The sequence below is a fragment of the Ascidia mentula genome, chromosome 6 (assembly GCF_947561715.1).
Source record: "Ascidia mentula chromosome 6, kaAscMent1.1, whole genome shotgun sequence".
Taxonomy (NCBI): Eukaryota; Metazoa; Chordata; class Ascidiacea; order Phlebobranchia; family Ascidiidae; genus Ascidia; species Ascidia mentula.
Genome location: NC_138571.1, coordinates 7,571,239 through 7,584,970, shown reverse-complemented (window position 1 = coordinate 7,584,970; position 13,732 = coordinate 7,571,239). Strand labels below are relative to the sequence as shown.

The 13,732-nt window shown below is 35.8% G+C and overlaps 1 protein-coding gene across 2 annotated transcripts; it reads left to right on the top strand.

Moving 5' to 3' along the window:
* The first annotated feature begins 2,804 nt into the window (after positions 1-2,804).
* LOC145907486 (kinesin-like protein KIF28) lies at positions 2,805-13,546 on the top strand. Of its 2 annotated transcripts, XM_082994891.1 has the most exons (25): positions 2,805-2,948; positions 3,200-3,271; positions 3,825-4,015; positions 4,479-4,611; positions 4,911-4,999; positions 5,270-5,384; positions 5,880-6,099; positions 6,306-6,507; positions 6,929-7,088; positions 7,606-7,697; positions 7,847-7,957; positions 8,201-8,340; positions 8,659-8,793; positions 9,131-9,294; positions 9,516-9,664; positions 9,934-10,071; positions 10,359-10,442; positions 10,763-10,969; positions 11,082-11,204; positions 11,586-11,648; positions 11,911-12,111; positions 12,242-12,319; positions 12,532-12,588; positions 12,677-12,717; positions 12,977-13,116. In XM_082994891.1, exons 2-24 carry the CDS (start codon positions 3,229-3,231, stop codon positions 12,707-12,709), a joined length of 2,928 nt encoding a protein of 975 aa, XP_082851017.1. In that variant the 5' UTR covers positions 2,805-2,948; positions 3,200-3,228; the 3' UTR covers positions 12,710-12,717; positions 12,977-13,116. The 2 variants fall into 2 exon arrangements, with proteins under 2 accessions (XP_082851017.1, XP_082851016.1); XM_082994890.1 differs by lacking the exon at positions 12,677-12,717 and having other exon boundaries at positions 12,977-13,546.
* The last annotated feature ends 186 nt before the right edge of the window (positions 13,547-13,732 follow it).

The following is a 13,732-nucleotide window of genomic DNA, read 5'->3' as shown; positions in this document are numbered from 1 at the left end:
CAAATATAAATATTTTGGCATTGAAACTTGTATTTTAGTCGTGGTTAAAGGCCATCTGCCACATTCTGAAATGGCTCGCATGGTTGTTGTTCGATATTTATAAACTTGCATGTTTGCTTTATGAAGGATTATCCACGACCTGCAGAGCAACTGTAAGCGTTTCTTTAACAATTCTGCTAACACCCTACATTAAAGCACATTTTTGTTGGTAAAACCTGCAGGTTCTGTTACCCCCACTTTGGAAACTGGAAGAAAATTAAGAAACATGAGGAAAAAAGACGATCGACTGAAAGTGGCTGTTCGTGTTCGACCATTTATATCCTTTATGTATTCGTAAATAGCGTTAAAGAGCTAATTTCATGGTATATATATTGAGGCTTTTAAATATATTTGAGGCTTGCCAATATCAGTTTCAAAAATATAAACTGTAAAAAGCGACGAGCCCCGACACATTAGTTGTGAATCGATAATAAATTTGGCCCAGTTTTACCAAACAAGTCGCGGAAAGATGTTTCAATGTGATAGGACCTACAAAAGAGCTTGCTCAAACATATCTCACGAGGTAATCCGGCCGCCCGCTAACAATGCCAGGTCTGTAAATTCGTATACGACTTAACCGTTGTTGTTAAGTCCATTTGCCGGACAACGACCTGTGCTACGCAAACAAGGTTGTATTAGCATGAGCGTTTACAATATGTGTCCCATTATTTGATTTAAATAACAATCTATTATGGATGCCAATCTGACTCTTGTCAACCAACTAAGCAAATGTTTGAACCTTTATGAGGTCGCAGAAACTTTTATGAGCGCTGACAGCAGGTGCAATTCCTCTTATGGTTGTTGCTTTCAATGGTTTGTATTAGGAGAGATAGGGGATGAAAAGCACTTGACGCTACGCTTAGTGCTGGATCTCCCGTTTGAAGTCAACAATATTATAAAACGACGAGTCAACCTTATGTACTTTACAACAATAGACTAAAATAAACGAAATTACCCCCTCCTCCCAAATAGTGTCACGCAAAGTTAATTACGCCTAAATTAACCCATAATAACTTGTACGCCAAAATTGTGCCTGCGATTACCTAGGCCCGATTCAACGAATTGTATCATTTATTTTCTTGACAAGTTGACGCTGTCTTACTCCTCAAGCGCAATTTTAACCGCCTCATACATGTAATGTGATTCAAACAATGATTTTATTATTTACCACCGTCAGGTCGCTTCGAACAAATTTAACGCCATGTTGGTCAACAACCACTAAAAGATGGGTAAATATCGTAACTAAGGACTCCCTGTTCTTTTTCTCAATAATCTCGTTAAAATAAATTCTTGCCCTGTTTGTGAACGGCCGTAAATTTACTTCGCGGCTCAGGGCTTGTGGTAGGTGTGGTAAAGCCTATATTTAGACACAGTTTTGCCTTTCACAACGAAATCAACATATGTGCTCAAACATCACTGGTCTTATTATGTTAAATATACCTGAGGTATTGTGATGGTTTCTATGCAATAAACTGACTATAACAAAACATAAAATTTACAAGAATGCTCTTGAATTGCAGCATTGTGGCAATACAAATGATAGGCTCCTGCAGATTTTAGCACAAGAACTTTCAAGTAACTATTAAAATGTAATGATAAAAGTATATTTACGTCATTTCAAAATGACCGAAACTTAAGTTGGAAACTACGCTATGTGACAAACCACCGCTAGGTGACGTTGCTAACTTCGAATTTGCTTTTCGACGCCGTTGCTATCAAGCCGATATTTTTATTTCCATTGGATATATCGATTCATTAATTTTTGATGGTTTTTGATCCAAAATTTTTTGTAGATCCAATTTACATTTAGATTGTAAAACCTGAAACATGAAGTGCCACTTTACCAGTGAAACCACTGAGCATATTAAAGTATTAGTTGATCCATGTGAAAAAAATGATAATCTAAGGAAATTAGCAACTGCAAATCTGCAACCCTAATGTTGAGGAACCTGTCAGTCTTTAGAGTTGAAGTTAGGGAGGCGCCCCTCTGCGCCCGTGTTACGTCACAATGGTTCTTTTCAAAGATTCTACGTTATCTCGCTGCTGCGACGCTGCATGTGGTCAAAACATTTGACCTCGTATGCAGCGCCTATATCCACAACACTGTAAAGCAAACCATTGCTCAAAGCAAACCATTGCTTAAACAGTTTTGCACTGTGATTGTTGTTCGTACCAACTGAAAAAAACGGTATAGTCAAATTTTCAATGACCGAAAGCGTTTGCGAATCTTGCGCTGATGGAACATGTGACATTAACAACGTTCTAAATTCTATTTGCGTAGAGATTTTGAAATCTTTTTTAGTGAAAAAGTTTAGACGTGACAAGAGAACAAGATATTTTCAGAATGGAATTGAGAGTTCAGGATAGACCTAGTACAGCACAACAAGAACTTGAATTTACCAAAGTCGATTTGGATTACACCAAAGTTCAAAGTCCATCTTCTTTAATGAGACACAAGAAACATACACAACCAAAAATGTATGATTTTGCATTTGGGCCCGTTAAGCCATCATGTAAGTATTGAAAATGTTGTGAATTTATATTTTTAAATGTTAAAGTCACAGAGAGAAGGTATAGTCAGTTTAGTCCAATATTACTAATGTGATAATTTGTATGAAGTAAAATATTATTCTTGAAGTTTTAAACAACATAAACGACAAGCCAAACCCGAATAACAAATATCTGTATGAGATTTTACGCACCAATAATTAATTGCTATGGCAACTGCGTACGTCGCGCGACGCGTAAATACTTGTTATTGAATACGTTGCCTGTATAAATGGTAGACTGTCAAGTCACGTGCCCGACTGGGTAAGGTTAATAATCAATTTAGCACCTAGGAATTGGAGACTGCTTTACAAGGGCTTGGTCAATTTCGACCTTGGCACAAGGCTTAACGTTTGTTAAAGGTACGTTGTTAATAAATGGCAGCAATTACCAGAAAAGACCACATTAGGTTGATATACAAAATAAGTATTGTGCAGTTTATTTTGTAGTGACAAAACTTTTACTAGACAATAATTTGTTACATTAAGTGTTTTCTAAATGGTTTTGTGAGAAAGACAACATGACAAACGAGGTTTATATAGTTGATACAATGTGTTTTGTAATGTTTACCAACCATGTTGTTAATCATAGTTTAATGAGAAAACTTTTCCAGGTAACTTAACAACCAAGAAAGGAAAGAGGATGTCTAGCAATCTTAAAGTTGCAGTTAGACTTCGCCCATTTATATCCTTCGACTAATCTGCAAAGTCATGCATAACCAATCAACAAAATCCAAATCCATGGAGAAAGTGTAACTGTCATTTGTTATAGTTTTTTTCCATCTTGTATGATGAACATATTCAAAAAATAAATCCATATGTGTTACATGCACATTTGTTTATTTATAATTGTTGTTGTTTGGGACATGCAGTGAGGTTTTTCACAACATTTAAATAATGGGCAATGTGGTTTTGTTAGAATAGAAAATAATCAAACATTTTTTATGTATACATTTACTTAAAGAGTCATAAAATATTATCTAACCAGTTTTATTGTGTATACTGTGTGATTATATTATCTTTCCACATGCAGCAAGCATGGAAATTCATTTGTTAGAAAGCAAGTGTTACTATACTTGTCAACTAAAAATAAATTATGCTTAGATCTATAGATTAAATACTTCCTGGTTTTGAACTAGCTTTATGTAAAATTAGAATGTAATTATTTAGACTTAATTCAGATATATGTACTATTATAAAACCTGTTCTAATTTTCCTTATTGTAATAAATTAAATACAATGAGCGAGAGAAAACAAGAAATGCCAAGCTGGTTATTGATATGATTGACAACACAACTATTATATCTGAACCTGATGGAAAATCTGGAGAGAAAAAATTCACGTTCGATTATTCGTACTGGTCACACGATGGATATAGAGAGCGTGAGGATGGTTACTTGGAACCAGTTGAAGCCCGATATGCTGATCAAGTATTTGGATGTATTTTGTGGTTGTATTAGAAAAAAATTTTTCAACACTGCGATATCTACAAAGTATTGTAATATACAAATTTTAACCTGGTGCCTTATGCCCGGCCATATTTGAATGAATTGGTTTGTAAATGTGACTAGTTTTGCAAATTTTATATTTGTTGAGTTAAAATGCTGTAAAAATTTTGCACGCCTATAGAATAACCATAAATTGGTCATGTCATAAGTTTCCACTATATGTGGCTTTGTCAATATTGACAAAAATGGGAATAACATTGGTCCGTGGGTTTGTTGGCAAATTTGAACTCCTGTCTGTCAATATTGGAAGTTTATTGAATGTGACAATCTTGACACACACAAAAGAAGAGCAAACAGACCTCTTCCGAAACACTGTCTGTTTGAATTTATTGTTTCAACCAATTATTTCTTGTGCTCATTGTAAATACATATTTGTTCTTCTTAGACAAGGGTGTTTGATGACTTGGGAAAGGGTGTTCTTGAAAATGCGTGGAAAGGTTTCAACTGTTCGTTGTTTGCCTACGGACAAACTGGTTCCGGTAAATCGTATTCTATGGTTGGATACAACCTCAACAAAGGTGAGATTCGACTACAAACTCCAACTGGTTGTCAACATACCCTTTGAAAGATGAATTTCCCTAAACTGTATTTACAATATGTATGTATTGCTTTGATTTCATATTAGGTAAATGTATGTTGCGAAACCAGTGAAATTGTGAGCAGTATCAACCATCATACGTTACTTGGAAAATTATTTTTGTTGTATTACGATTTTCTTGGTTGAACTTTGTTTGGGTTAAGTCAAAATTATAATTTCCCAAAGAATATGTTCTATCGCAATTGGAGTAACACGTTTATTTGTTATGATTACTTACAGGTATTATTCCCATAACGTGCGAAGAACTTTTCAAAGGTATTGACGAGAAGAAAAAAACTGATGAAGCCACAAAAGAAGCTGAATATCAGGTGATTGCAAAGAAACGAAAGCTGTACATTTTGAAACATTTTTGGCTGTATTGCTTATTTCAAAATCTATGTAGTGTTAATTTTGCTGTACCTGGTTTCATCACAAGAAGGAAAACGCCCTTGGGTTTATTATCTTTAAAATTTTGCCGGTTGTTTTTTAAGAGTTTAAACATTTCCAATACGTCGTGCAGTAAATTCAAGCGATGTGGAACGTGTTAATCGAACCACACCCCTAACTTTGTGTGTTTATGAGTATGCCGTTCTTTTAAGGTATCAGTGTCGATGTTGGAGATATACAATGAAACTGTAAAAGACCTTCTCAATGTTGCGTCATTTAAGAAAGGAGGCCTAAAGGTTCGTGAGCACTCACAGAAAGGCTTTTACGGTAGGTGTCAGCTGTTCGCAAGATGTCTATTTTAATCGAATGCATAAAATTGTGCAAATTGTAATAAATGTTTCATTACATTCCAAAAGGTTGGCGTTTGTGCTTAGTATGTGTTTGTCAAAATGAAAGTAAATGTTTAATAGATCTGCTCTTAAAGCCCTCACTGGTTGTGATGTTTTGTCGTAAGATCTTACACAACTTGTAAAAAATCGCCACAGTACCGCCCACTGGTACAAACGCTGAGTGAGGAAAGTTAACCGGAAAACGAAAACGTCATGGAAGCAATTTGTGATTCGGGTTTGCGAAAACCTTGGACCATGAATAAAATTAACTTACGTTACCCAGATTTCTGACGACAAAATTAAAACTGTTTGATGCAGTTTTCGCGTAATGGTCAATTTATTTTTTGTCAGTTTAATCCTTACCACATGCCATCAAGACATAATTTTAAACGTTTTTTTAAAGTCTTTGTTTAACTTTACTTTGTTTTTGCAGTCGAAGGCCTCCAGGTATCGCCCGTGAGCAGCTATGCAAATATTGAAGCTAGGATAGCTGAGGGTACACGAAACCGAACTCTTGCTGCAACAAACATGAACGCCACGAGTTCAAGAGCTCACACTATTGTTGCAATCAACTTTGCACAAAAGGCCAAAAACGATGTGGGAAAAAGCATGACAAAGACATCGATTATAAATCTTGTTGATTTAGCAGGAAGGTAAACCCTTGTATAACTAAGTTTTCTGACAGCGTAGGGCAAATTTCATTATTATTAAATTTTTTTATATTGTTGTTTGTTTAGTTTTATTCCTAACAAAAGTTAATGGAAATTAAATGTCTGATTTCTATTAGATTTAGCTTGTTATTCTCCATTACTATTACATAATTCTATCACAAATAACTTATTGTTTGTTTTACATTAAGCGAGCGTGCAGAGAGCACAGGAGCCACAGGAGCGAGGCTTAAGGAGGGATCGATGATTAACAAAAGTCTTTTGTGTTTGGGAAACTGTATTAAATCACTTGCTGATATACAGGATGGGAAGAAAGTGACTGTTCCGTTTCGCGATTCCATCTTAACCCGACTGCTAAAAAACGCTCTGGGAGGAAACAGTAAGACCATCATGGTGAGCAAACCATCTTCGGAAAACTTTCGTAAAAAAAAAAGTTTACTGCGTGAAAATAAAAAGTGGTGCACTTATGGAACAATTCTGGTGATTTTGCTTATTTGTTGTTTTTGGTTGAACGGTTCACACGAGAAATTCTTCAAAGTGTAAACATCCTGGCTAACGAAACCACTCGACAACCACGTCGTGTTCAACGGTCCGTAAAACGAATTTAAATGAACATAATAAACGACTTTGTCTATTGCCAAAATACAAACGTATTTCATTTGCCTCACAATTGCTGCTTTTGGTTGAGGAGATTTCTGTACAATAAGAGTGTTTACACTGCCACGTAATTATGAAGTTCATCGACCTTTCGTATGAATCTAACAATTATCAAATAGACATCGAAATTTGGTAAACAGATTTATAATTTGTGCAGATTGCGGCACTCAGTCCAGCTGATATCAACTATGAGGAAACACTTTCCACTTTACGTTTTGCTGATCGAGCAAAGGCAATTAAAACGAAGGCAGTTGTAAATGAGAGTCCCACAGATAAACTCATACGTGAGATGAAAGATGAAATCAAGCGTTTGCAAGGTACTAATCTGTTTATTTTAACATGGGCAAGATAATGCACTCGATCAAATACTGTAGTTTTTATGTACACTCCTTGTCATGAATACAAGTTGCAATTGCAGATATGTAGACATGAGACGATTTCTCACGGGTCAAGGTTACACGTGGATGTGGTTTTATGAGAAATGTTTGAACTGATAGTTAAAACTCAAAAGCAGTAATTTCAAACTTCTTTCCATGTCGGCACCTCGCTTAACTCACAAACTTGTTCTTGAACCCCCTTCTTTTTGTTCCCGTCATAAAAATATGTTTAACTTCCACCATGGATATTTGTGGATGTAACTAAGAGTGTCATGTAACCAACCCTTATGATTACCGATTCAGTAGCGATCCATCCTGGGTAAAAACCTGTGCCGTAAAGAAACCGAATGACGAAAGGGATTGGTATCACTTTATAATAATGCCTCGTGTGAATTTGCCTCAAAGCGTTCTTTCGGAAAATGTTTCCAATGATAAAATTTACGACACTATTTTGCAGAAATGCTTAAAAACCAAGAAGCCGGAACGGTTGTGGTGCAGGGGATCTCCCCGGAAGAGGTGGAGGAAATGAGAAAGCAACAACAGGAAGATGTAAGTTTATTTAATTTCACCAAGCACAATTTTTAAACCGAGACAATTTTACCTTCGTAATGTTTTTACAACTTGGAAAACGTTCATCGATTTGCTTGAACTTGTAAAACCCTTTAATGATCAGCGGTTAAAAGAAAGGTGTTATGCAGCTGATGCGGAACCAAGAAGATATGGAAAATATGAACAGGACGTGGCAGCAGAGGCTTGAAGACCAGGAAAAACTTAAAGACCAACTTATCAGGGATGAAATACAGAAACAGGTTATTCGTTTGCAAAAGGAATTTGCGTCATCAACCAAATATTTAATAATTTTAAATTAAAAAAAAACAAACACAGTAATTTCATCAACAATTCTTTGCAGGTTATGCAGTATGTCTTAACAGTCGTAAAATAACGATGGTTTATTATGATTCCTTCGATGTTATTTCTAAACAAATGAATGGCCATATCCTTTTAAATATCTGGTAAATCCCACGACATATACCTATGTGTGATTTCAACAGGAAGCTAAAAAGACAACTCCTCACTTGTGGAACTTGAACGAAGACCCGATGCTGACGGGAATGATCGTTCATTTTACCCCGCCAGGAAACTCGGCTGTGGGAAATGTTGAACCTGCAACAATTGTATTGAAGGGATTAAGGTTTAAGAAAAAATTATTCTTACGATTGACGGGTTAATTACAAAACCCTTGAGAAAACAAATTATGTGCCGGTTTTTCGAATATCACATGAGACTGTAGGGGGAATGGGCAAATCTTTACTTTAAAAATTCCTCCGTTTTAAAGCAAGTCATATCCGTGGCCACTTTTTAATATCCCTCCCGTGAGACCTGGTTCAATAAATACATAATTTTGGTAATTTATAGATATATTCGCAACCACCCAGGTTAGGTTTTGAAATTTTAAAGCAAATAAAATGATTTTCTTTTGTTAAGTTTCCGTGTTCATTCTTATGCGTAGTGTACAAGGTGATCACGCATTGATCGAAAACGAATCGAATCGTTCAATATTTCTCACACCCCATGATGCACATGGAAAGCTTTTGGTTAATGGAAAAGCCATCACTGAAAAAACAGAGTTACGTCACAATGACAGGTACTTTCTCTTAGTGTGGAATGGAATATATTTAAAATAGTGGGTTTGCAGTTACTGAGTAAAACTGTTAAAATCAATCAGGCAGACAGCTCTTAAGATGTTTAACAGCAGAAAAATATATTTCGCCTTAAAAAAGGCATCATCAGTTTCTGCAGAGTGTAGAAACAGAAGCAACGTAAAAAGATACGGTTATCGATCGACAGCCTGTCAAGGTGGCTTGGTTCACCGAGTTTAGTTTGTATTATTTTTTTCAATAGTGGATTTGTTCCCTTTTTTGCACTATCAGACATTTTCTCAAATAAAATAAGGTAAATTAAATATTCAACCATCTTTATAGAGTTATGTTTGGTTCGAACCATCTTTACGCCTTCCATCATCCACAAGATGCCGCTAAACAGGAAAAGGAAGGACAGGAAGTTCATAAAGTTTCTTTTGATTCGGCACAAGAAGAGATTGCTCAAAACAAAGGTTTTGATATGGACAAGCAAGGAAAATCAACAGGTAATAGCGATGGACAGTTGTGCTTGTACACCAACTAGATGCTTAACTTTGGATATAGCTTTGCATGCACCATTTTTATACAGATTTAAAAGTTATTGAAATACAAGGAGTGTTTTACGCCTCTTGATTACATTATGAACCCATTTATACAGTATTAGTGTGAAACTGGCGGGGAGGCTTTAATCTGCCCTGTTTTACTGATCTGTTATTGCTGTTTTTAGAGGACATTCTTCTGCAAGAAGACCTCATCCAGATGATGCCGATGGTTAATGAGGCAAACGCTATGTCTGAGGAGTTGGATCAGAAAATGGTGTACGAGCTTGCTCTCATCAGTCCACAGGCAAGGGGATTGAAGGAGGGTAAAACAGAGGTATGAACTGCTGATGTAAGCATTATAATCAGTACACTGCGGTTTTTGTGTTTTTTGTCGAAAATTTCAAGTGAAGTTATCTATATAGAGTATTAGAGTGCATTCCTCTAAATAATGATTGAGACATATAACCAAATGTTTAAAATACCTGACATAATTTAAACGTTACTTTTATGTCTCAGTGAATGTACTTAGGCCTATCAATATGAAGGGAGAAAAAAGGTATTGAATTATGTGACCAACAACCAACATTTCATTATGTCTGTCAGGTTTCCATCAAAGCAAAGAATTTGGTCACAGGCAACGAATACATGTGGGATAAAAACGAGTTTATCAACAGGAAGTATTCGATGCAGGAAATGTATCAGATGTACGTCGAAGAAGATGAAGATTGGAACAAAGACCAGGTTTCCAGTAGAATTATCACGGATTGTCAAAAATGCCATGTCACTATAGCATTTAAATGTGGACGCATGAAATTAAAAAAATTTCAATACTTATGACGAAACCAGTTTATTCTAGTGGGTTATTATAGGGCCAAGTGCGTTCAATTATAATAACACTCTTTTTCCAGAAACTTTACTTACGGGAAAACAATCAGAAATTTCAAATTTGCTTTTGATTTGTTGGTCGCTACCCTAACCAATATAATTATGTTTTGCTCTGTGATTGAATAACGTACCATTGTTCACAGGATCAATCTCCCTTTTGTCAAATCGACAATTCTGATGTGGTTATCGGGTCATCTTACGTCTTTCTTCAAAGTCTTGGATACCTGGTTCGTAGTGTTACCAGACAACGAAATAAAATACGTCATTAATGTTAAGACAGAAGTAATACCATGCTTTCGCATAGCAAGGCAGGATCGCTCCACTGCGCAGGCCCTTTATATTTGGCGATCACAGCTCTAATATTCTGATCATAAGTCGGGAAAGTGGCTGATCCAGCTTGGCTGCAGTGCCTTGGCTGCGAAGACTGTGAACCTTAATGTTAAGACATGTACTCTAAATAACGTTTTAATAAGAAACTAATCAAAACTAGTCTGAACACACAAATACTACGAATGCCTAATGGACAAGCCTAAATATATTTATTCAGATGGACACAGATGACACCGTTCCGATTCGTGATTACAAAGGAGAGGAGGTTGGAATGATGACAATTCAAGCAATTCCATGCGACATAACCGGTTCGAGTTTGGGAGAAGATGACTTTGTGGAAGATCCAGCTCAGTTAAAGGGGAGAAACCTGAAGTTTCAGATCAAAATCAACAAGATCATGGGTTTGCCCAGAAAATATTCTGAGGTGAATATTTCCCGGTTGTACTTGCGTCCTCCAATATCGTTGTTTGTTTTTGAAATCCATCGTTCTCATTCATGCTTGTACGTCACTTAATAACGGTACTTTTGTGATTTAGTTCTTCTGTCGCTTCAAATTCCATCTTTCATCGGAATGGAACAGCAGTACTCGGGTCAAGTCATCCGCCAATTGTGAAATTAATTACGAAAAAATGTTTGCTGCGAAACCCGTCACAGCCCAGGTAACCACGTGACCATTTCAGTATTTTGCTTTCAAATGAATGTTTAAAATTGCAACACAGCACATTACATTACTTTCGATCAAAATACAAAAATTCAAAAAATCTCATGTTTGCGGTTTTCTATCCCAAAACTTTCAAAACAAACGTTTCCCAAAGTTGGTTTTCCGCGGAATCCCGGTTCGTCATTGTTTTGTTTTCGGATTTGTTCGTATGTCAGTTGCTCAAAGACGAAAATCTTCACCAACATTTACCTAAAAAATGCTTCGTTATTTCTTATAAAACACTATGGTCGAACCCACTTTGGGAAACCATGATCTATAACTCTTAACAAAGTGTAAACAATTGTTCTTTGCATTAAAATATGATTTAATATTTGAAAAGTTATTGGAGGAAATGGAAAACCGTCCAATCGCCATTCAAGTACTCGGTCAGCAAAAAGTCGAGGTAGATTTTGTTTCACATCATAATAAAAAAATAAAACAGTTTTACGTTGTGTCAAAATTCGGTTGCAATTGAGCATAAAATTATTACAATTTGTCAATTAAACTATATAAACGATTTAATTGTTGTAGTTGTATTATCCTTGCAAGTTCTTGTGTTTATCGCTAGGTTACTGAAACGCATGCTTCAATGCCAAGATCTCTCATAACTTTGAATGTTCTAAGTAAGAAAAAAAATCTCCAATAACTATTTTCTTATTGTTAAGACTCCCGATCCTAAAAGAATGAAAATGTCAACTAAAGATCTTCTTTCAAACGAGGAAGGTTTGGTAACGTATGGTTCGCAAAAAGCATCCGAACCAGTTGCTACCACCCTTACATCGAAGCACGGAAACCTAAAACGTCAACAATCTGAAGTGAAACATCTACAAAAAACAATATCGAACACGAAGCGGGCACAGGATGAGGTGCTTGTTGAATAATTCGGTTGATATTTTCAAGAAAAACTTTTGTTAAAATTTTATTTCGGTTCGTTTGCTGTTTTTTGTTGAGAATTTATGTTGAAGTATGATTGTTGTTGTGTTTCGTGGTTTGTAGGTTGAGAAATCAAACATGAAATTAAAAAAGATAAATGGAGAAAACGAAAAGAAAATGGAAAGCATGCAAAAGAAACTGGTAATATCGTGTGTTCTGTTCTGATGAAACCGCATGATTTTACGAGATACTGTGGGAAGTGTTTTTTTGGTGTGAAAATTCCTTAACGCATACTTTTTTGAGAAAGTTAAAATGACAACTTTTTCTATTTAACAAGGTTCTATTTAACGATTTTTGATAACTATGAAGAATGTAAAACTACTCGGACTCGAGTGCTTGTTTTGTGTTCGTAGGATCTTATCTCCAAAGTTGTAAAGGAAGCGAAAAGCCGAAAGGAAACCATGATATTGGTAAGACATTCTTTATTTGTTAAAAAAACTGTTCAAATGGCTTACCTGTCCTAACTTTTATCTGTTAATTTTTTAATTTAATACACAGGCCGAGCCAATTAAAAAGATCTTGAACAAGTAATTTTTCAGGTAAGCCATTTGCAGTTAAACATGATTATCATATAGCTGTCATTGAACATTCGTTTTTTTGGGCGTACTAATTTTCCCTAAACCATTACTTGCAAGATCTTATTTATCGTTTTACGTAAGTATACAAGTTTACACTACAGTAAACTTCGCATCTAAAGATATATTTAGAAATATTTTGTTTTGTACTTGATATGCTTTTTCCTATTAACGGCTGTTATCGCGATTTAGTTTTTACATTCCATCTTGCCTCCTGTTTTAGGTGGCTAGAATTGATTACATACTGGAGACCGGTAAAGACCTCCCTGAAGAAAAAATAAACGAATTAACTCCCCATCCGTCCGAACTCATCCCACCGAAATCCGTCCACATCCAATTAAAACCGCCCAACACTGCAAACAAAGCCCAAAAATCAAAAACGTGTGTCGTTCTGTAGTTGACTTTGTGTCTTGAAATTACTGAATTGCTTTTCATGGCCGATAGTTTTTTGCATCCATTGTGTTCATGGTACTTACTAAATATTGCCTTGTAAAAAATGCCCCCTATGCAGGTAAGAAACCTTTAAATGCCTTATGTACAGCTTATAAACTTTGTTATGTATGATTCAATTAAAATTCGAAAACAATTTGCGATTTTACACCGAATGTATTGCTTTTCTTTTACATGAAGTATTTGCATTTTCGCGTGTACGACATATTATATCTGTTTACTTGCTTGTTGCCTTCTTTACCTGAAATTCTACTGTTAATTTTTATGATTTTTTTTACATTAGGAATGCACTAACATTGCGTTAGATACATAATATCGCCATTAAATGTTTTCAGTATTCTATAAATCCGGAGTTAAGTGTTTTTTTGCGACAGTCGGAGCGAGATCCGAAATATGAAGTTCCCGGTGGGATTTGAACCCACGACCCCGGGCTAACTAGGCCCCACTGCTCTATCCCGAATTCAGCAGTTGGAGTGGGTATATTATGGTCAAGGAACAACTTACTGGGCGACCTTTAGACCGCAACTCT

Bases quoted from the DNA above. Each gene is read 5' to 3' on its own strand.
- LOC145907486 (XM_082994890.1), top strand. From the start codon at position 3,229: ATGTCTAGCAATCTTAAAGTTGCAGTTAGACTTCGCCCATTTA. The intron at 6,100-6,305 runs GTAAACCCTTGT...TTTTACATTAAG, and splicing joins CTTGTTGATTTAGCAGGAAG to CGAGCGTGCAGAGAGCACAG. The intron at 11,205-11,585 runs GTAACCACGTGA...ATATTTGAAAAG, and splicing joins CGAAACCCGTCACAGCCCAG to TTATTGGAGGAAATGGAAAA.